Genomic DNA, 18,015 nt, shown 5'->3' with positions numbered 1-18,015 from the left:
AGCCCGCCTACTTGGTCCGCAGGTCCTGCACGTAGAACGGCAGCTTGTCGCTCTCGTAGACGTGTCCGTTGGGGTGCTCCGTCTGCCGGTAAATGTTGTCTATCGAGTGCTGGTGGAACGTGTCCTGGTGGTTGCAGTTGAGGATGTGGTCGAGGCCGGGCGGGTGCGTCAGGCGAAAGATGCCGTACCTGTCTGGTTAGCTGGGGCACGCTACGACTTCGGGACGGGGCACGCACGAGGGCTGGAACCGTGGAGCGCACACGATGGCGATGCTCTCGGGCATCATGACCTGGTAGCCGGCCTGCGTGTGCAGGTCGCGCGAGCTCATGAAGCACGTCTGCGTAGGATGCGTGTGGATCCAGCCGAGCACGAGCAGGTCCTCGCCGGCGCAGTAGTCGAACATGGCGCCCTCGTTTTCCGTCTCGCACGTGTCCGACGTGCACTTTTGGTCGGGGATCAGCAGGCAGCGCACAAACAGGGCGTTGTTAACGGGCGTGCCGCAGAGGATCCCGCACATCTCGAGCCCGGCGCGCGTGTTTTCGGCCGCGATTTCGAGGAAGCGCCGCCGCAGCTGGTTCGGCACAAACACGGGGCGGATCGGGTCGCCGTTTTCCAGGTACGCCCCGGGCCTGAATGCGATGCGTTCCTTCTTCGGGCGGGGCGGCACATCGAGGGACCGGGGCTCCGTAGCCAGCGTCGGCGGCCGGTCCAGCGGCACCTTGCCTGGGATGGCCGGCGAGGTTAGCGATCGTTGCTCCGGCAGAGATTCCTTGGGCGGCCGGATGGGCCCTGGCGACCGGCTCGGCGCCGGCACGCGTGGCTGAGGCTCGTACGAGACGGCCTGAGATCTGGAGATGGACGGATAGCTGTAGTGTTGCGCCGCCGGGGCGCCGCCGCCGTCCGTCTTTTCGTCGTGGGCGTCGGGCCTCAGGGCACGCCGGGCGGCCTCCATCTGGCTGCGAAGGTCGCCGTCGTCGCCGTGGTACCAGTCCTTGGCGCGGTGGCCGTCGGCACGCGCAGGCGCCCGCGACTCTCGCGCCCTGTCCCTCCGCGCCAGCTCCTGCTGGGCCAGGTCGACGGCCAGCTCCTGGTTCTCCGACGCGTCGAGCACCTTGGCGTGCCCGCTCAGGCTGGGGTCGCGGGCGGCGTAGTCTTCGTAGCGGGACGGGCGCTGCTGGGCGTGGACGCCGCCCGCCATGCGCTCCCACTCGGCGTATTCGTCGACGATGACGGGCTTGATGCGCTCCATGTCGTCGAGGACGGCGTTTGTGCGCTTCGACAGCGGCCGGAACAGCTTCTTGCTGTCGGGGTCCCGGTACTGGGGGTGCGAGACGAGCTTCATGACCAGCGACGAGTGCCGGTAGAGCATGAGAAAGGCGCGTCCATAGTCGCCGTCTGCGAGGGCAAAGTGCGCCTGGCCCGTCGTCAGCGTGCGTCACTGGGCGGTGCGGGCACGGGCTCACCTCTTGATACAGCGTGTCGGCGGCGCGCGTCCAGTGCTTGAACGGGATGTTGGGGTTGAAGTTGAAGTTCTCGGCCTGCCGGACGAGCTCGTCGACCGACTGCGGCCGCGCGGGCCGGGAGCCGCGATCCATCGTGCCCGCGTCGACTGGAGGTGAGGGCGCGACGCGCGACGCAACTAGGAGCTAGGTATGGGTCGGGAGGTCATGCTGAGGCAGGTGTGCTCCCATCAGTGCGGCGTTTGCACGTCGACGGGCGCCGGGACATGGGCGATGACGGGGAGTGAAGGTGGACGCGTGGGTGTGACGGAGGGAGGTGGGGCGACGGACGGCGAGGGGCACAGGTCCCGTCACTCACGCACAGAGCCGCAGGGCAGCCCGCAACAGGCTCCTACAGGTACCTAGGTAGCATGGAGTGCCGGCGCTGAGCTCACTGCCTGTGCAGGACCCGGGGCCCACGCCTCGCCGCCACCGCAGGCCAGGCAGCACACGACGATGCAGCTTCGCTCACGGCTGCCTGTCACGCAGCCTCACGAGCAGCAGCTGGGCCTGAGCAGTCGGTGGTCCTGTGAGCTGGGATTTTATCTCGGCATTCACAACGGGCGCATTCACATGTCGCGACACTCTGTACGGCAGACGCAATTGGCAATGACTTTGTTGAGGCTCACTGCTTGCCCTGCGGCTGTGCCTGTGACTGCACCTGGATAATCTCCGTCTTCTTCTTCTCCATCTTGTCCTGCGTCTCCTTGATGCTGCCCTCCAGCCGCGCGCTGCAGAGGAGTCATGTTAGCCTGGCTTGCAGCTTCACGCGGACGCGGCCCGCCTGCACTCACATTTCGCCGCTGATAAAGTCGAGCCGGCCCTTGACGGTGCTCTCGGCCTCAATCTTGTCCTGCTTCAGCAGCACGGGGCCGACCAGCTTGTAGATGGTCTCGTCGTCGCCCAGGTTGTCAAACTCCTAGCGTGACGGTCAGTAGGCGGGCTTCCGCGCAGGGACGGCACGGCCGCACCTTTTGCACGCCGACGTTCTCCTGCTTCTGGCCCTCCAGCTTCTGCCGCGAGGCGACCGTGTCTTGCAGCTCTGCCAGCCGGGTCCGGGTCAGCATCCTCGTAGTCGTCGTCGCCGCCGTCGTCATCCAGTCAGCGTCGCCGCGCGGGCTCGCCGGGGGGTCGCACCTTGCTGCAGCTTCTGGTAGTCCTCAGACAGGGACTGCAGGCGGGCTTGGACCTCGGCCATGGCGGGCAGGCTGTCGGGGCTCGTCAAGGTTGGGGTGGCCTGGTTTTTTTGTCGTGAGCCTGCTCGCTGCCTGCGGCGAAGAATCCGGGCACGATCCATGGCCGTCGCGGTCGGCGTGCCCCACCAGCGCCCCTATCAGCGCCGCCGCCAGGCCCCGATACCTACATGTTACCCCGCCAATCCGCAGTCTGACGTTGCCTCGTCGCATCCCGTCACCACCACGCGCGTCTCGCCTCTCTTGTCCTCCAGCCGAGCGCGCTCCGTGCTCTCCGACCCTTGACACGAATCTCCCCGACGCACGCCGAACCCCCCCGTGTCCTCGAGTTTTCCTCCTCCTCCTCGCCGACTTCCCCGCCGCCGCCATGTCGACCAACTTCCGCGACCGGGCCATCGCCGAGGTCCAAAAGGCCATCGCGGCGGACCACGCCAAGGAGTACCAAAAGGCCTTTGACCTGTACATGTCGTCGATGGAGCTCTGGGTCAAGGCGCTCAAGTGGGAGAAGAACAAGGCGCTCAAGGCGACGATGCAGGAGAAGATGGCCACGTACCTGGACCGCGCCGAGAAGCTCAAGCAGTTCCTCGCCGCCGAGGCCGACAACGCCAACGGCGGCAAGGCCCTGATGGGCGCCAACGGGTCGAGCACGGGCAAGGGCAAGAGCGCGCCCGAGGACGACGACAGCAAGAAGCTGCGCAACGCGCTGTCGGGCGCCATCCTGCAGGAGAGGCCCAACGTGCGGTGGGAGGACATTGCCGGGCTCGAGGGCGCCAAGGAGACGCTCAAGGAGGCCGTCGTGCTGCCCATCAAGTTTCCGAGCCTCTTCCAGGGCAAGCGGCAAGCGTGGAAGGGCATCCTGCTCTATGGCCCGCCCGGTACCGGCAAAAGCTACCTGGCCAAGGCCGTGGCCACCGAGGCCAACAGCACATTCTTCAGCATCAGCAGTTCCGATCTCGTGAGCAAGTGGATGGGCGAGAGTGAACGGTAGGCAGACCCCCTCCCCGGCCACGGTCCGTGAGCCTCGCTGACAGCTAGCCCGTCAGGCTCGTCAAGGCGCTCTTCTCGATGGCGCGCGAAAACAAGCCGTCCGTCATCTTCATCGACGAAATCGACGCGCTGTGCGGGCCGCGCGGCGAGGGCGAGTCGGAGGCGTCGCGGCGCATCAAGACGGAGATTCTGGTGCAGATGGACGGCGTGGGCAACGACAGCAAGGGCATCCTGGTGCTGGGGGCGACCAACATCCCGTGGCAGCTCGACGCGGCCATCCGGCGGCGGTTCCAGCGGCGCGTGCACATCGGCCTGCCCGACCTCAACGGCCGCGCGCGCATGTTCAAGCTGGCCGTCGGCGACACGGACACGGCGCTGCAGGCGGGCGACTACAACGTGCTGGCGGCCAAGTCGGACGGCTTCTCGGGCAGCGACATTGCCAACGTGGTGCAGCACGCGCTGATGCGGCCGGTGCGCAAGATTCTGCAGGCGACACACTTTAAGCCGGTGAGTGAGGGCCGCGCCGGGCTTGTCTCGAGGGGTGAACGATGCTAACTGGCGCAGGTCATCAAGGACGGCAAGCGGATGCTGACGCCGTGCTCGCCCGGCGACCCCGACAAGATTGAAATGACGTACGACGACGTCAACTCGGACGAGCTGCTGGCGCCCGACGTGTCGCTCAAGGACTTTGAGGTGGCGCTCGAGGACTCGCACCCGACCGTGTCGCAGGAGGACGTGCAGAAGCAGGTCGACTGGACAAACGAGTTTGGCAGCGAGGGGGCGTAGGGCACTGACACGGCGCTCGGAGTATGGCATTGCCTTTGACATGTTGCGTGGTTTAGTCGAGCAAAAATAAGCGACGCCTTTATGACTACAGATCATCTACCGCCACCCTCTCAAGTTCTCTGTGACTCGCCGTCTCCCGCCACCGTCCTAGCACTGCCCTCCGCACGTCCACTTGTGGCTCCAGCAGCCGCCGAAGCCGTCCGTCTTGGCGCACGACAGCGTGTTGTAGCCCTCGGGCTTGCAGTCGTAGCCGCGCCCGGAGAGGCCGTTGAGGAACTCGTCGCGGTGGTGCGACCCGGACATGTGGCACGCGTTGTCGGTGCACGAGTAGTAGCAGCGCCCGTCGCGGTCCGAGGCGCCGCTGCAGGCCGTGTCGCAGGCCGTGGCGGCGGCGGCGAGGAGGGCGAGGGCGGCGGCGATGAGCTTGACCATGGTGTCTGTTGTTTGCGGGTGGTGTGTCTGCGATGGTCAGCGGTGCGTCTGGACTGTCTTCCTTTGAACGGGTAACTTGCCGGAGGGTGTTTGTGTGTAGACTGTCTTTGGAGAGGATGCTGCTGAGATTCCATCTTTTCATCTCAGGGCCATGGCCAGCTCGAGGCTTTATACCCGTCGGACGGTCGCATTGACGCCGTCACGGCCTCACCGACGTCCCGGCTCGTGTCTCGCCCCAGCTTGGCCCTCACAACGTCGCAGAGCGTGCTTCTGCCCTTGCAGCTGTCAGACGGCTCAGCGCGCAGGCTCACGACAGGGCCACCCCGAGGCTCAGACATGTCCCCCAGGTCAGCTCGCGGCGCTGAGACATGCCCACGATGCCGCCCGAGCAAATGGCCGCTCGAGATGCGGTTCCTGAGCAGCAGCAGCAGCAGCCGGGTAATCAATCTCGCCGCGGGCAGCCTTGTCTTGGGGCGTTTTGGTCGCTGTGCCTGCTCGATTCGCTGTGCCTGGCTGCGCGTGTCTCAAGTCAGGGGCAGAAGTGCCGGCAGACGTCAGACGCCGGCACTTGGGCGATATAAATAAGTCTGGATGTCTTGCCTTTCCGAGCAACGCCGGGGCTGGGATTTCGTCCGAATGTCATGGTGAGCCTCGGGATTGGGCATGTATCGTAGGCCTCAGATCTGGGGTTTGGATTGATTCGTGCTGGTTCATCCCGTGTTGACGCAGCCATGGCCAGGGATATCCCGTCAGTTTGGTGATCTTCCAGGTTGACGCTGTCACGTCTCACCCCCGGCGCGACTAACAACATCTGCCCGCCGAGTGGGTCCACGCAGAACCGTCCCAACTTCGACCTCACCTCACCTCACCTCACCACCGCGACACATCGGCCACACCGCGCCTCATGTTGGCACGCCGCTATGCGCACCCGACGCTCGCGCAGCCGGCGCGGCAGCTCGGGGCCCAGCTCCGCGGCAAGGCCACGGCGGCGTCCAAGCCCAAGGTGGCCAAGCCCAAGGCCAAGCCCCCAGCCTCGGACGTCGCGCGCCGCCTCGACAAGACGGGCGTCTGGCGGCGCACCGGCGGCCGCAAAAAGGTCACGGCCGCCGAGCCCTGGCGCGTCAACGTCGTGAGCGAGGGCCTGTGCGGTAAGGCATCTCAATCGGTCTCAGTATCGCTCACGCTCGCAAACAGCCCGGCTGACATGGGACGCAAAACGCAGACGACATCCTCAGCTACGTCGGCCCGTCGCTCGAGCGGCACCGCGGATGCGACCTCGTCGACCTCAACCCCGGGGCGGGCGTTTGGAGCCGCAAGCTGCACGACCTGCTGCGGCCGCGCCGGCACGTCCTGATGGAGCCCGACGCGGAGCTGTACCGCCCGTTCCTGGAGCCGCTGCTCGCCGAGGACGGCGTCCGCCTGCTGCCCCGGTCCGGCATCGTCTGGCGAGATTTGTTGGATGTGATCCGCGGGGACGAGCTCGCCGGCCAGCGCGACAGGGCGACGCCTCCCGGCTCGGAGCCCGCGCGCAACGACACGCTGCTCGTGACGGCCAACCTGTCCATGTTCCCGAAAAAGGCGTTCCACGGCTTCGACAGCGTCAGCACCATGGTCATGTACCAGCTCATGTCGAGCATCCGCACGTCGTCGCTCTTCCAGCAGTACGGGCTCGTGCGCATGCTCGTCTGGGTCAACGACGAGGACAAGCGCCGCCTGCTGCCGCGCGCCATCCACCGCCGCAAGCGCAGCGCCTTCGAGGCCGAGCTGTCGTGCGAGTGGATCCACGAGGTCGCCGGCCTGGACGCAGGCGTCGAGGACCGCAACGCCCTGCGCGACGAGTGGATCAACGTCGAGTCGGGCTGCCGCACGCTGGAGCGCATGGCTGCGCAGGGGCTCGTCATGCCCGCGGGCCGCGAGACGGCCGTCTACAAGAGCCTCAGGGCCGACCCGTCGCTCATGGGGCAGAGGCTCGCCGGCGTGCGTCCGCCGACGGTGTCGCGCCCCTTCAAGCAGGAGCTGCAGGATCTCGAGCGCGGGCTTTCATCTTCCTCTGACGACGACGCGACGGCCTCGAAGCGGCTCAAGGCGCTGCGGCAGCGCGAAAAGTACGACCAGGGCGACGCGGCGCTGTACCTGGACCTGCTGCGCGAGCACGAGGCCGTGGCGGCGCTGGCGGCCAAGCCGGGGACGTCCGCCGATGACGTCGCGCGCGCCGACGCGGCGTGGAACGAGCGCATCGACAACCTCAAGAAGAACGCGCGCAACGAATTCAACGCGCTGCGCGACAGCCTGCACCTCTTCCGGCAAGACCCGCCCGCGCTGCTCTGGGACCGGCGCGCGTACGAGCCGCTCGCCGCACGGGCCGACGACTTCTTCCCGGCGGCGCCGTCGGCGCTGCTCGACATCCAGCCCAAGGCGATGCACCCGCTGCTGCGGCAGCACGGCCCGGGCACGTCGCGCGCCGGCGAGACGTCCGAGGCGATGCTGCGCTTCTGGTTCCACCACACGCTCCAGCCCATCGGCCGCGCCATGGAAGGCCTCTGGGTCGGCTTCGGCGACCTCGCCGGCCGGTGCCCCAGCGTGCGCGACCCGGCCCGCGGCGGCAGCATCGTCACGGGTCACGGCGCCGTCACGGTGCGCGCCATGAACGAGGCCCAGTGGGTCGAGATCCTCCAGGCCTGGATGGACTGGCGCTTCCGCCCGACCTACGCCCAGCTGCTGGCCCGCCTGGCCGTCGCCGACGACGACGCGGATGTCGATGACGAGGTCAGGGGGGCTGCCGCGGGGCTGGCTTGAAGCAAAGGCCGGCTTGGTGCTGCCTTGGGCATGCCTTGGTTCTAGCGATGCCCGCGTTGCTGAGGGACCGCAACATCTGAGCGAGCCGTCGAGCACCGCACGTCGCTCCAATCACCACGGCCACCATCGCGACACCCCCATCTCCCCTCCATCAAATCTCACATACTCTCTCCTCTCCTCCATCATCGGTTCATATACAACCATGACCCAACTAACCACCGTCTTGGTCCTCGCCGAGGGGGGGACTCGCCCTCACTTTGGCTTCAGCGACGACCCGTGACAACCTCAGGACCATGCACCATGACCTCCTGAACCTCGGCGCCCACTCCACCGACGTCTCCCGCCCCTAATCCCTCCATCCCAAGTCCTGGGACCTTGCCAGGGACGTCGTCTGGGAGCACCGCATCAGGGAGGTCTGACCCGGGCAGCCACACTGGAGGCCCTCACAGACCAACTCACGCTTCTGATGCGCCACAAGTTTCACAGTCGAGTGCCGCACGCGCACACTCCCCAAGGCGCCCATGGTCGGTCTGGACCCCTGCCTCGACGAGCAACACGTCCGCAGGTTCCTCTGCATCCGCTCGAGACGTTCAGCAACTACCTCGAGGAATACGCAGAGCCCTGCGCGGGCCTGTGCTGCGGCTTCCTGCCAACTTCCAGCGCACGGCGCCCCTGGATCGCGGTCGCATGGACTGAGGCATGAGCCGCAACGAGGTGCTGTAGCCCGAGGAGAGTTCGTCGGAGGATCCGGATGAGCACCCGGACGAGCGTGCATCAAGACGGCATAGCTAGAGCTACTGAATACTCAAGAGTCACGAGAGGCACCAACACACAACACCAAGAGGCCAAAGGCCCAAAACAACATGGGCAGCGGCAGCTCGTTACAAGCGGCAGTCCGCTCAGGCTACCGGCTAATAGGGATTCTCAATCTCGCGGATCGTGACCCTCATCTATACACATCCGCCTCCTCCCACGGAAAGCTCTCTACAATAGACAAGAAGAAACCATGATACAAAGCGCCTCGTGATAAAAGTGACAAAACACACCACAACGCCCCCCCCCCCCCCTATCCAATAAGAGTCTCGTCAGGCCGGCTAGCTCCCGCCGAAGCGCCACCAGCTCTTCCACGTGCTCTCCAGCGAGGGGTTCCGCAGCACGTCGTCGACCCAGCCCATGGTCTCGCGGCGCTCGTCGACGACGCGCGCGTACTCGAGCAGCAGGCGCAGCACGTACACGAGCATGTCCTCCTTGCGCAGCACCTGCTCGGCCCACTCCTTGCCCTCGCTGGCCATCTTCTCCGCGGCGTGGTCGTGGCCGTCGCGGCCCTGGTAGCCCAGAAAGTACTCCATGATGCCGTAGTAGTCGGTGAAGCGGTTGTCCATGGGCACAAAGTGCTTCCACGGCACCAGGCGGCTGTCGTGCCACTCGCGCCAGATGGTCGACTTGATGGGCAGCGACGTCGACCGCAGGAAGCCCAGGTAGCGCCCGGAAAACGAGTTGCCGTCAATGTCCGGCAGGTACTTGCTGCCAAACTGCTCGGCCATCTTGAGGCCCTTGACGGGGTGGAAGTAAAAGTCGGTGTAGTTGCAGCGGCCCTTCTGGGGCGGGTCGCAGCTCAGGTCGATGAAGCCCACGTCGGACCACTCGTTGAGCCACTCGCCCAGCTTGCCGTCGCGCTGCGCGCTCACGCCGTACTGCTCCTCGGCGAGCGCAAAGTTCTCGGGCTTCTCGCCCGCCTCGACGAGGGCCACCTTGGTGCCGTTGCCCATGGCGATGAAGCGGTGCCGCTGGAAGCCGCGCCAGTTGTCGGCGCGGTTGAGCCCGCCCGTGGCGACGCCGCGCCAGATGGCCTTGTTGTGCTTCTCGCGCCACTCGACGCCGTGGTCGTCGCCGCCCGTGAAGCGCTCCTCCTCGTTCCAGTACATGGGCGCGGGGAGCAGGATCTCGTTGTTGACCGTCAGCTTGGAGCCGCCAAACATGGGGAACATGGTCTTGGTCGCCGACGTCGACAGGGGCGCGATGAGGATGCCCTCGAGGCCCTGCAGGTCGGGCTGGTGGCACAGCTCGTTGGACAGCGTGTAGTTGGAGACGAAGCCCTTGTACAGGTGCGGCTCGGCGTGCTTGGTGCTGATGGACGGCGGGTCGGCAAACGACTCCTGCAGGGGCGCCGTGCGGGCGGCGCTGGAGGGTGGGCAGCCGCGGCGCGCGACGGGCCAGTATGGTTCTGCGGGTGGTCAGGGGGCTGAGTCTTTGAGGAATTACGGCTTAGCACTCACTCGTCTGCTCCCACGACTTCTGCTGAATCTCGCCGGCCAGGTTGCCCTTGCGCGGCTCCGGCAGCTTCTGGAACTCGGAGACGACCGTCTTGGCCTTGGGCAGCTTGACCGTCTTGGCGGCCTTTTGCATGAAGCCCTGCATGTCCTCCCAGGGGACGACGAGGCGCGGCTCGTCCATGGCGTTGAGGGCGAGGTCCATGTCCGGGAGCAGCGGGGCAATCTCCTGGACCAGGTTGAGCCAGATCTTGGTCCAGAACCAGTCGGAGCCGGCCGTGGCGTTGCCGTTGCGCACGTTGATGGTCATCTCGAACTGGCTGGCCTCGCGGCGCATCAGGGCCGGGTCGAGGCCCCAGAAGGGCTCGATATCGTGGTGGATCTGGTCGAAAAAGTCCTCGACGACGAGCGCGTTGTGCGAGCGGGCAAACGCGAACCACTTGTCGAAGCCCGGCGGCGGGTGGCGGCCGCGCTGCTTGCGGTACGCCTGGGCCGCCTGCTCGACCGTCTTGGACTCCTTGGACGTGAGCTCGGCGAAGTGGTGCTGGGCGTCGTAGATGAGCTTGTCGATGGGGTGCTTCTTCCTCCCGGGTTCGCTGGCCGGCGGCGCCGTCTTGGGCTTGTCGCCGGCCTTTTGCGTGTCGGGCTTCTTTGCGTCGGGCTTTTCTTGCTTGCTCGTGTCGGGCTGGGTCTTGGGCTTGTCGGCCGGCGGCTGGGACCCGGGCTTGCCCGCGTCGGGTTTCGGCCTGTCGTCGGGCTTGATCTTCTCGCCGGGCTGCGGGCTCGCGGGGTGGACGGGACGCTCGAGGGACGCGCCGGGCGACGTGTACGAGTCGCTCGAGCTGCTGAAAAAGTACAGGGCCACGAGCAGGAACACGGCCACGGCGACGTAGCGCGTCAGGCCCGACGGCCGCCGAGAAAAGGGTCCGGTGCCCAGCATCTTGGCCATGTCGTGCTGTCGTGTCGGTCGATGGCGGTTCGGAGAGCTGACTCGGCCAAAGTCAGGGTCTCGATCAGTGTCGGGAGGCGAGTGTCGCGGTGCGTGCTGTTGAGGAAGCACCGAGGCCGGATGCGGCTGCGACTACCACGCGATTAGCGCATGCCCCCAGGCAGGCGGTGCGGCTCGTTGTCTCAAAGCGTCGATTGTGGGCTGCGGTGTACGTGAGCAGGAAGACAATGCAGAGGTCGACGCCGGGGAAGAGTGCAGCAACGGAGGTCGACGAGGAAATGACGGGAAGATGGGCGGGAGAGAGATGGACGAGGTGGTGGTGGCGGTGGTGGGCTGGGCAAGAAGGGGCTCGCTGCAGTGTCTTGCCAGCTGGGCGTGCCAATGGGATCCCGGCGAGGCCCAGTGGGTTGATCATTGACGGGCGTCGGGGGTGGCAGCGGGTGCAGGTGTGGATTCCAGCTGAAGGGCTGATGCGCAGGGCACCCGGACAGTGACGGGAGCGACGGGAGTGCCAAGCGTGAGGCGCCCGCTGCCCGCCCAGCAGGCTCTGCCCGTCAGCGGGCGGGAGGCGCTGGAGCAGTTCCGCGCTAGCCCTGGAGGCCTGGATTGCCCGTGGGACGAACCTTGCCTGGCAATCGGGCAGCCCCTGACACGAACCCCTGAACGCCGGCAGGTGGTGCTTGTGAAAGCTTGTCACCACGTCCCGCCATCGTGAAGGGCCGCCGCTCACGTCGTGCTCCCGCTCGCACCCACCACCTGTTTGATAGAGTTCGTGTTCCGACGACACGCGCTGCACACGGTGGCCGCCTTCGTTTTTCTGCGCGCTTCACGGGGCACATACGAGCGCATGTCCACCGTCCCGCGGCCATCACGAACGAGCTTGGACGTGCTCGTAATCACCAGGCAGCCCACTGTTTGCCGCTGAACGCTTTCCCAGCCAAGCCACGCATATTAACCACCCACTGCATTTCGCTTGTCGGCGACCCGCACCACGCTGCCGTCGGGACGCTGGGATACGGAGTGCTAGTCCCGGCCCATTTGCCATCCTGGTCACAAACTCTTTTTTTCGGTTGCGCCGTTTAAATTGCACCAACTTGTGGTGCCGCGCCGCCGCCCTGGTGTCGCCGATACGCAGGTACGTGTTGTATTACTGGTCTCTCTGGCTGTGGGCGGGATGAGGGCGGCACCCCGGTTCGAATCGTCAGCAGAGGCACTGGAGAGGCAGGTGTGTTTCCAGATGCAAGGGCGGGCCGTCAGCGAAGCCAGCGCCAGCACAACAAGGGCGAGTGTTTATGCAAGGACGGCTGTCATCCCAAATGCCCAGGGGCCTGCCGAGCCTGTTCGCACATGCCTTGAACGTCTGATGTTCGGGACGGATGGCGGGGTCCATGGGTGCCCGGTCCAGCTCACCTCATGCATGCCCGCGCGGCTCATCCACGGATCCGAGGATCTGTGACGGTGGTGGGGCTGGGCGGTTCTGCGACAAGAGCCGCCAGGCACGCGCCGTGGGGCATCGCGTCTGGACACCACATCCAACGTCACTGTAAACTTTTGGCATCACCAACCGACCTCGGCCTCAGGTCGACACCCATTCTTTGCGTGCGTCATCGTCACGGAGAGCTCGCCCGTGCCGACGTAGCCAACATGTCTCTCCTCGCTGCGCACCTCGACCAAATCTCCTACTCATGCCAGGGCATTGACGCGCTCCCGTAAGTCAACAACAGCCCCTCACCACCAACATCGCCATCGTCATTGCCATCGTTGCCGGCCTCACGCTGACTCTCCCTCCCCAGCTTCCCGCCGCCCAAAATCTTTGCCAACGCGCTCCTCTCCAACCACGACATCACCTCCCTCATCCGCGACACCGAGCCGCACGAGCGCGCCCTCTTCTCCGTGCCGCCCCCGCCCCCGCCGGCCACATCCTCCCGCAGCGTCGAGCAGCCCGCCCCCGACGCCCGGTCCGCCACCGCCCGCCGGCAGACCGTCTTCAACGTCGCGTCGGGCGAGGTCACCACCGGTCCGCCCACGCGCGGCTCCACGCACCCGCGCCGCCACACCGCCGTCGCGGCCGTCCTCGGCGGCGAGATGCACGACCAGCTGCGCCGCGGGGCCGCCGCCGCCGCCGGGGGCGACGTCGACGTCGAGGTCCTGCTGCGCGGCGCCGAGAAGCTGTGCGGCGTCTACGAGCTGCCCGGGGCGCGCGACCGCATCGCCGCCCTGCGCGCCAAGCACCGCAACGACAAGAACACGGCCGCCTACTACGAGGCCAAGGTCGCGGCGCAGGCCGAGCAGCTGGCGAGCATGAACAAGGGCTGGATGGACCGGGACGACGACGAGGACGAGGAAGAGGCCGAGGATGAGAGTGAGCTCTGGACCGAGGAGGACCTGCGCCGCGAAGAGGACGAGGCCCGGCAGATGGAGGCCAAGAAGCGCGAGCTGCAGGCGCGGCTGCGGGCCATGAACAAGGACCTGGGCGGACTCATGAATATGTGACGATACGGCGTTGGCGACCAAACTCCTACAGAGTACAGGCTCCGGCTGCACACACCGCGTCCGTCACCACCGCCTTGCCGGCATCCTCCTCGTCCCTGGCCGCCACGAGCTGCTCCAGCATCGCAGACACATCACCGGCCCCGTCGACCTCGTGCTTGCCGTTGATGACAAACTTGGGCACGCCCTTGACGCCCATCCTCGCCGCCTCCTCCACCTCGCGGTCGACCTCGTCGCCTCCCTGCCCGTCCTCCAGCCACCGCATCGCCTCGGCGCGGTCCAACCCTGCCCGCTCCGCCGCCGTCGCCAGGTCCTCCCAGCTGCAAATGTCGCCGCCCTCCTCGAAGAACATGCGCATCACCTCGCGCATCACCCGGTCCGCCACCGCCGGGCCCTGCCGCGCGCCCAGCTGCACCACGCGGTGCGAGTCGCGCGTCGGGCCGATGCGCCCCGCAAACGTAAAGGCGAAGCCCTCCTCGGCGCCCAGCTGCGCCATGCGCGCGTGCTTGGCCGGCAGCCGGTCCGCGCCGAAGCGAGCCGCCGCGACGTCCCGCACGGGCACCGACGGCCCCGCCGCGTCGCCCAGGCGGTACGCGTGCCAGCGGATCGTAAAGGTCGTCGACGGGAGGGATCCGCCGGGGACCGTCTTGCGGTACAGGGCGATGGCGCGGTCGAGGCGCGCCCGGCCGAGGTAGCAAAAGGGGCAGACTGTGTCGGAGATGATGGTGATTTCAAAGGCAGTCATGGCGCAGATGTAGACGTTGTTCGCGGCTGATGGGCAATGGACGAGAACGAGAGCAGAGCAGAGCAGACGGCCAAGACGGACAATTCATATTTATGCGTTTCTGGCTCTCCTTACTCGGGTGCCTGGGAGTGGATCGCGGTCGTCAGCTGGCGGACTTCCGCCCACACTACTCGGTAGTCAGCTCCGCAGCAACGGCAACAGGCACCTCACTTGGCACGCATTCGGTCATTCCATGTGGTGTATTCATTCACTATTCGTAAACAACTCTGGGGGTATCATGTCTTCCAGCATCTCACCGTTTGCACGGGCTCAGGTCCACTTCCGCTGAGCCTGGGTTCACCTGCCGCTGCCCACCACGCCACGCCGGCGCCCTCGCATGCGTCCTGGCGGGCCGAATCGGGTCCCGTCTATCCCTGTACCGCTGTGAATATCGCTCGCTCGTGAAAGAATTCTGGCGCGGCCGCCGCTCCGGAATGTCGGGCATCTCGGGAGAAGGCCCCGGCGGGGGGTCGTACTGGACGGCGCGGTCCCAGTCCTCCAGCCTCTCGAACGGGCTGCGCAGAAAGGCGTGCAGCTCGTGCAGCAGGAGCTGCGTGTTCTCGCGCCCCAGGTGCCGCGCCACCACGTCCTCGAGGCCGCCGTCGCTGCCGCGAATCTCAAAGTGTTGCAGCAGGCGCAGAATGTGGCCCATCATGCGCTCCACGGTGATGACCCTCTTGCGGCGCTCGAAAAAGCCGTACGTCTCGCCGTTGAGCATCTCCATCGTATCTGCCTCGGGCGTCGTCAGCCAGCTGAAGACGCGGAGCTCGCGCCGCAGAAACGTCCGCGCGCGCTCGAGGACGGCCGCGTTCTGGAAGTCGCGCCGCGACAGCTCGCGGTAGCCGGAGCGCGGGTTCGAGCCCACGTGCTTCGAGTACCGCAGCCATCGGTAGACGGCACGTCGGAAGGCCAGGCCTTGCGGCTCGATCGGCCAGAGGACGTCGGACCAGAGGTGTCGCGGGGGTCTTCCAAGCTGAGGACGTCCGGTTGTGGGAGAAGACGGAGTATCATAGGCGCCAAAGAGAGGGCCCCTGGTTTCGGCATAGGACAGGGCACGTGAGGCGGTCTTGGTGTGGTCTTGAATCTGTTCGAGTTTCGGCCCGTGGGCGACTTTGGACACTGTCGCCTTGCATATCGGGCATCCCGGCGCAGAGGACAGCCACGCCTCGATGCAGACAAAGTGGTAGTGGTAGTGCTTGCACGGTATCAGCTTGCAGGGCTCCGCGAGCGGGTCGAGGCAGATGACGCATGCGTCGACATCGTCGCGCGTTCTTTGGAGCGACAGGTTCGGGACAGTGGTGATGGTCTCGTCGGGTTGCCGGAGCCTGTCGGCGCGGACAGCCAGCAGGCGCGGCGGATCGGTCTCGTTGCTCGTCGTTGCGCTCTCCTCCCCTCCCATGTCGCCGCGGCGTTGGCGCTCGAGCTGCAAATGCAAGCCGTTGAGCGACAAACGTTGAGTGGAGTGACTTGGAGGCGTTGCAGCTGGTCGGTTTGCGCAGAACCAAAAGAAATCCAGGCACGCCACTTCAGGTCACAGCGCCCCGGCCTAGCATGACGTCGGGCCGGCCCCACCCTGGCGCGCGACACCAAAATGGAAACGCGTCTCCCACGCGCAGCCACGCCCACGCCCGTCTCCACCACCTCGCGCTGTCGTCGAGTTTTAAACGTCCACGACAGCGACGAGCATGGACGACGAAACGAAATCGCTCTACGAAGCCAAGGCCCGGGACCTGCGCGCCGACCTCAAGCGGTGGGAGAGCAGCTGGGCCCAGACGCACGGCGGCAAGCCCGGCCGCCAGGACATCAAGGACAACCCGGACATCGGTGCGGCATCTCTACCCGTGCGCGCAGAGCGGTCGGCCTGGGACGCACGCTGACTGACAGACGCACAGCCCAAAAGTACAAAGACTACAACAAAGTCCGCGATGTCCTCGCGGGCAAGCTCTCGCCCGACGAGGCGCGGAGTCGCAAGCGCAAGCCGGCAGGCCCCGCGCCGGCGCAGACGCCCGTCAAGCGGACCAGGCTCGTCGAGACGCCCTCGAAGCAGCGCCCCGACGATGACGGGCTCATGAACACGCCAGCCATCTCCCGCAAGCTCTTCAGCCCAGCCCCCGTGACGACCATCGGCCCGACGCCGCAAAAGGACGGCCGCGTCCTCGGCCTCTTCGACCTGCTGGTGGAGCGGGAGCTGGGCACGCCGTCGCGCAAGGACTTGAGCCCCAAGACGGACGGCGGCCGGCCCCCTCACGTCCTCGCCACGCCGAGCAAGCGCAGCTCCGCAGACGACGCAGACACGAGGCTCGGCCGCACGCCCATGTCGTCGAGCAAGCGGCAGCTTCTCAACACCTTCATGACGCCGCTCAAGCGCCGCCGCCCGAGCGACGCCGCGGCCACGCCCTCGTCCGTCTCCAAGCTGCAGTTCGACACGCCTGCGTTCCTGAAGCGCCACTCCCTGCCGACGGTCGACGAGACGGCGGCGTTTGACGCGCCCGCGCTGCGCCTGCCCCGGAAGCCGCTCGTCCGTGGCCTGAGTGAGATTGTCGCCAGCCTGCGCAAGGTGGAGGAGGAGGTGCTCGACAACGACGACGACATGGATGCGCTGCGGGAGGCCGAGGGGGCGGAATCCGGCGTGAGCAGGCCGCCCGCACCGCCCAAGCCGGCAGAGGACGCGGGAGACGAGCCGGCAGCGGCGCTCCTAGGCGGCTTCGACGACGAGGGTATGTACGACAGCCCGGTGGAGGACGCGGTGGACCGCAACGGCAACCCGCTGCCGGTGTTCAAGAAGAAGGGGCAGAAGCGGACGACGCGCAAGGCCAACATGCGGCCGGTGCGGGCGAAGCGGCCAGCGGTGGACGCGCCCGGGCAAGGCGGCGAGGTGCCCGGGATGGACGAGCCCGGGGACGACGAGTATGCGGACGCGGACGCAGAGGAACCCAAAAAGGCCGCGCGCAAGGAAGGGCCCGTGAAGAAGACGGTGCGCAAGGTCAACGAGCTGGCACACGCCAACTTTCAGCGGCTGAAGCTGCGCAACTCAGGGGCCAAGGGCGGGCCAGGGTTCAACAGCCGGTTCCGTCGCAGGCGATGACCGGCGGGGCTACGAGCGTAAATGACTGATGAATCATGATGCCACGATGCTGCTGTCTTGAAACCGTTATGGAGTGCAAAGGTCATGTCCGTGGTGGTGGGTGACGGAGTGAGTGACGTGAAGTGAAGTGAAGTGAAGTGAAGCTGTCCAGCACGACCATTCTGCGGTGGCATGGGTGCAAGCACTGCAAGCTACTGCACCAACGGGAGGCGGATGCGGCGCAGAGCGTTTCCTCATCTGGAACTCTGGTGCGCTTCCATTGGGCTGGTGCGGGGCGTGAGTACAGTGGAGTCGAGTGCACTGAGAGCCTGTGCTCTGCACGTCTCGCGCGCGGCAAACACAGAGCCAGGCTATTCAGACCTTCGCGCCTTCATTCACAGCACGTCCAAACTCACGTTGAATGCTCACTTCGTCACCTTTGCACGGCCACTCACCCGTTGTCTGATTCATGTTCCTTGCATGCCCTCACCACATCAGCACAAGACACATCACATCACATCACATCGCACCAAGTTGGACACGCCCGTCGCGCTCCCGCCCGCGTCGCCAGCCGCGTCGGTTTGACATGCGCGTCCCGCCGTGTGTCTTCTGATGGCGCTCCCACAACGGCTCGTTTGCGAAATCGGTGGAACCTCGTTGCCGCGCCCCCGTGAGCCCGTGCATGAAGCCCATGTCCAACAGCACTGATAGTAGTGAGTCGGGTCGGGCCCTCCCTCCCTGTGTTGGTGGCACCCGACGCCCGGC

At 66.2% G+C, this 18,015-nt stretch overlaps 10 protein-coding genes across 10 annotated transcripts; 4 read left to right on the top strand and 6 right to left on the bottom strand.

Moving 5' to 3' along the window:
- Positions 1-7: 7 nt before the first annotated feature.
- On the bottom strand, positions 8-1,595 carry PLICBS_005256 (uncharacterized protein; the record flags this gene model as incomplete). Its single annotated transcript, XM_018318925.2, has 3 exons — positions 8-188; positions 237-1,414; positions 1,464-1,595. The coding sequence occupies 3 exons, from the start codon at positions 1,593-1,595 to the stop codon at positions 8-10; spliced, it is 1,491 nt and encodes a 496-aa protein (XP_018181399.2).
- Positions 1,596-2,124: 529 nt separating this feature from the next.
- On the bottom strand, positions 2,125-2,697 carry PLICBS_005255 (uncharacterized protein; the record flags this gene model as incomplete). The annotated part of the gene is made up of 4 exons (XM_018318924.2): positions 2,125-2,230; positions 2,294-2,418; positions 2,471-2,541; positions 2,637-2,697. 4 exons carry the CDS (start codon positions 2,695-2,697, stop codon positions 2,125-2,127), a joined length of 363 nt encoding a protein of 120 aa, XP_018181398.1.
- A 362-nt stretch (positions 2,698-3,059) lies between these two features.
- On the top strand, positions 3,060-4,465 carry PLICBS_005254 (vacuolar protein sorting-associated protein 4; the record flags this gene model as incomplete). The annotated part of the gene is made up of 3 exons (XM_018318923.2): positions 3,060-3,676; positions 3,736-4,186; positions 4,244-4,465. 3 exons carry the CDS (start codon positions 3,060-3,062, stop codon positions 4,463-4,465), a joined length of 1,290 nt encoding a protein of 429 aa, XP_018181397.1.
- Positions 4,466-4,612: 147 nt separating this feature from the next.
- On the bottom strand, positions 4,613-4,897 carry PLICBS_005253 (uncharacterized protein; the record flags this gene model as incomplete). The annotated part of the gene is made up of 1 exon (XM_018318922.2): positions 4,613-4,897. The coding sequence occupies one exon, from the start codon at positions 4,895-4,897 to the stop codon at positions 4,613-4,615; it is 285 nt and encodes a 94-aa protein (XP_018181396.2).
- A 904-nt stretch (positions 4,898-5,801) lies between these two features.
- PLICBS_005252 (uncharacterized protein) lies at positions 5,802-7,693 on the top strand (the record flags this gene model as incomplete). The annotated part of the gene is made up of 2 exons (XM_018318921.2): positions 5,802-6,045; positions 6,120-7,693. 2 exons carry the CDS (start codon positions 5,802-5,804, stop codon positions 7,691-7,693), a joined length of 1,818 nt encoding a protein of 605 aa, XP_018181395.2.
- A 1,094-nt stretch (positions 7,694-8,787) lies between these two features.
- Positions 8,788-10,912, bottom strand: PLICBS_005251 (uncharacterized protein; the record flags this gene model as incomplete). The annotated part of the gene is made up of 2 exons (XM_018318920.2): positions 8,788-9,917; positions 9,970-10,912. 2 exons carry the CDS (start codon positions 10,910-10,912, stop codon positions 8,788-8,790), a joined length of 2,073 nt encoding a protein of 690 aa, XP_018181394.2.
- Positions 10,913-12,556: 1,644 nt separating this feature from the next.
- Positions 12,557-13,405, top strand: PLICBS_005250 (uncharacterized protein; the record flags this gene model as incomplete). Its single annotated transcript, XM_018318918.2, has 2 exons — positions 12,557-12,621; positions 12,706-13,405. 2 exons carry the CDS (start codon positions 12,557-12,559, stop codon positions 13,403-13,405), a joined length of 765 nt encoding a protein of 254 aa, XP_018181392.2.
- Positions 13,406-13,430: 25 nt separating this feature from the next.
- PLICBS_005249 (uncharacterized protein) lies at positions 13,431-14,147 on the bottom strand (the record flags this gene model as incomplete). The annotated part of the gene is made up of 1 exon (XM_018318917.2): positions 13,431-14,147. The coding sequence occupies one exon, from the start codon at positions 14,145-14,147 to the stop codon at positions 13,431-13,433; it is 717 nt and encodes a 238-aa protein (XP_018181391.2).
- A 292-nt stretch (positions 14,148-14,439) lies between these two features.
- PLICBS_005248 (uncharacterized protein) lies at positions 14,440-15,585 on the bottom strand (the record flags this gene model as incomplete). The annotated part of the gene is made up of 1 exon (XM_018318916.2): positions 14,440-15,585. The coding sequence occupies one exon, from the start codon at positions 15,583-15,585 to the stop codon at positions 14,440-14,442; it is 1,146 nt and encodes a 381-aa protein (XP_018181390.2).
- A 286-nt stretch (positions 15,586-15,871) lies between these two features.
- On the top strand, positions 15,872-17,271 carry PLICBS_005247 (DNA replication regulator sld2; the record flags this gene model as incomplete). The annotated part of the gene is made up of 2 exons (XM_018318915.2): positions 15,872-16,010; positions 16,079-17,271. 2 exons carry the CDS (start codon positions 15,872-15,874, stop codon positions 17,269-17,271), a joined length of 1,332 nt encoding a protein of 443 aa, XP_018181389.2.
- Positions 17,272-18,015: the final 744 nt, after the last annotated feature.

This window comes from Purpureocillium lilacinum, assembly GCF_023168085.1.
Source record: "Purpureocillium lilacinum CBS 284.36 DNA, scaffold_4, whole genome shotgun sequence".
NCBI lineage: Eukaryota > Fungi > Ascomycota > Sordariomycetes > Hypocreales > Ophiocordycipitaceae > Purpureocillium > Purpureocillium lilacinum.
The sequence above is the reverse complement of the archived record's forward strand: the minus strand, read 5'-3'. Positions and strand labels throughout refer to the sequence as shown.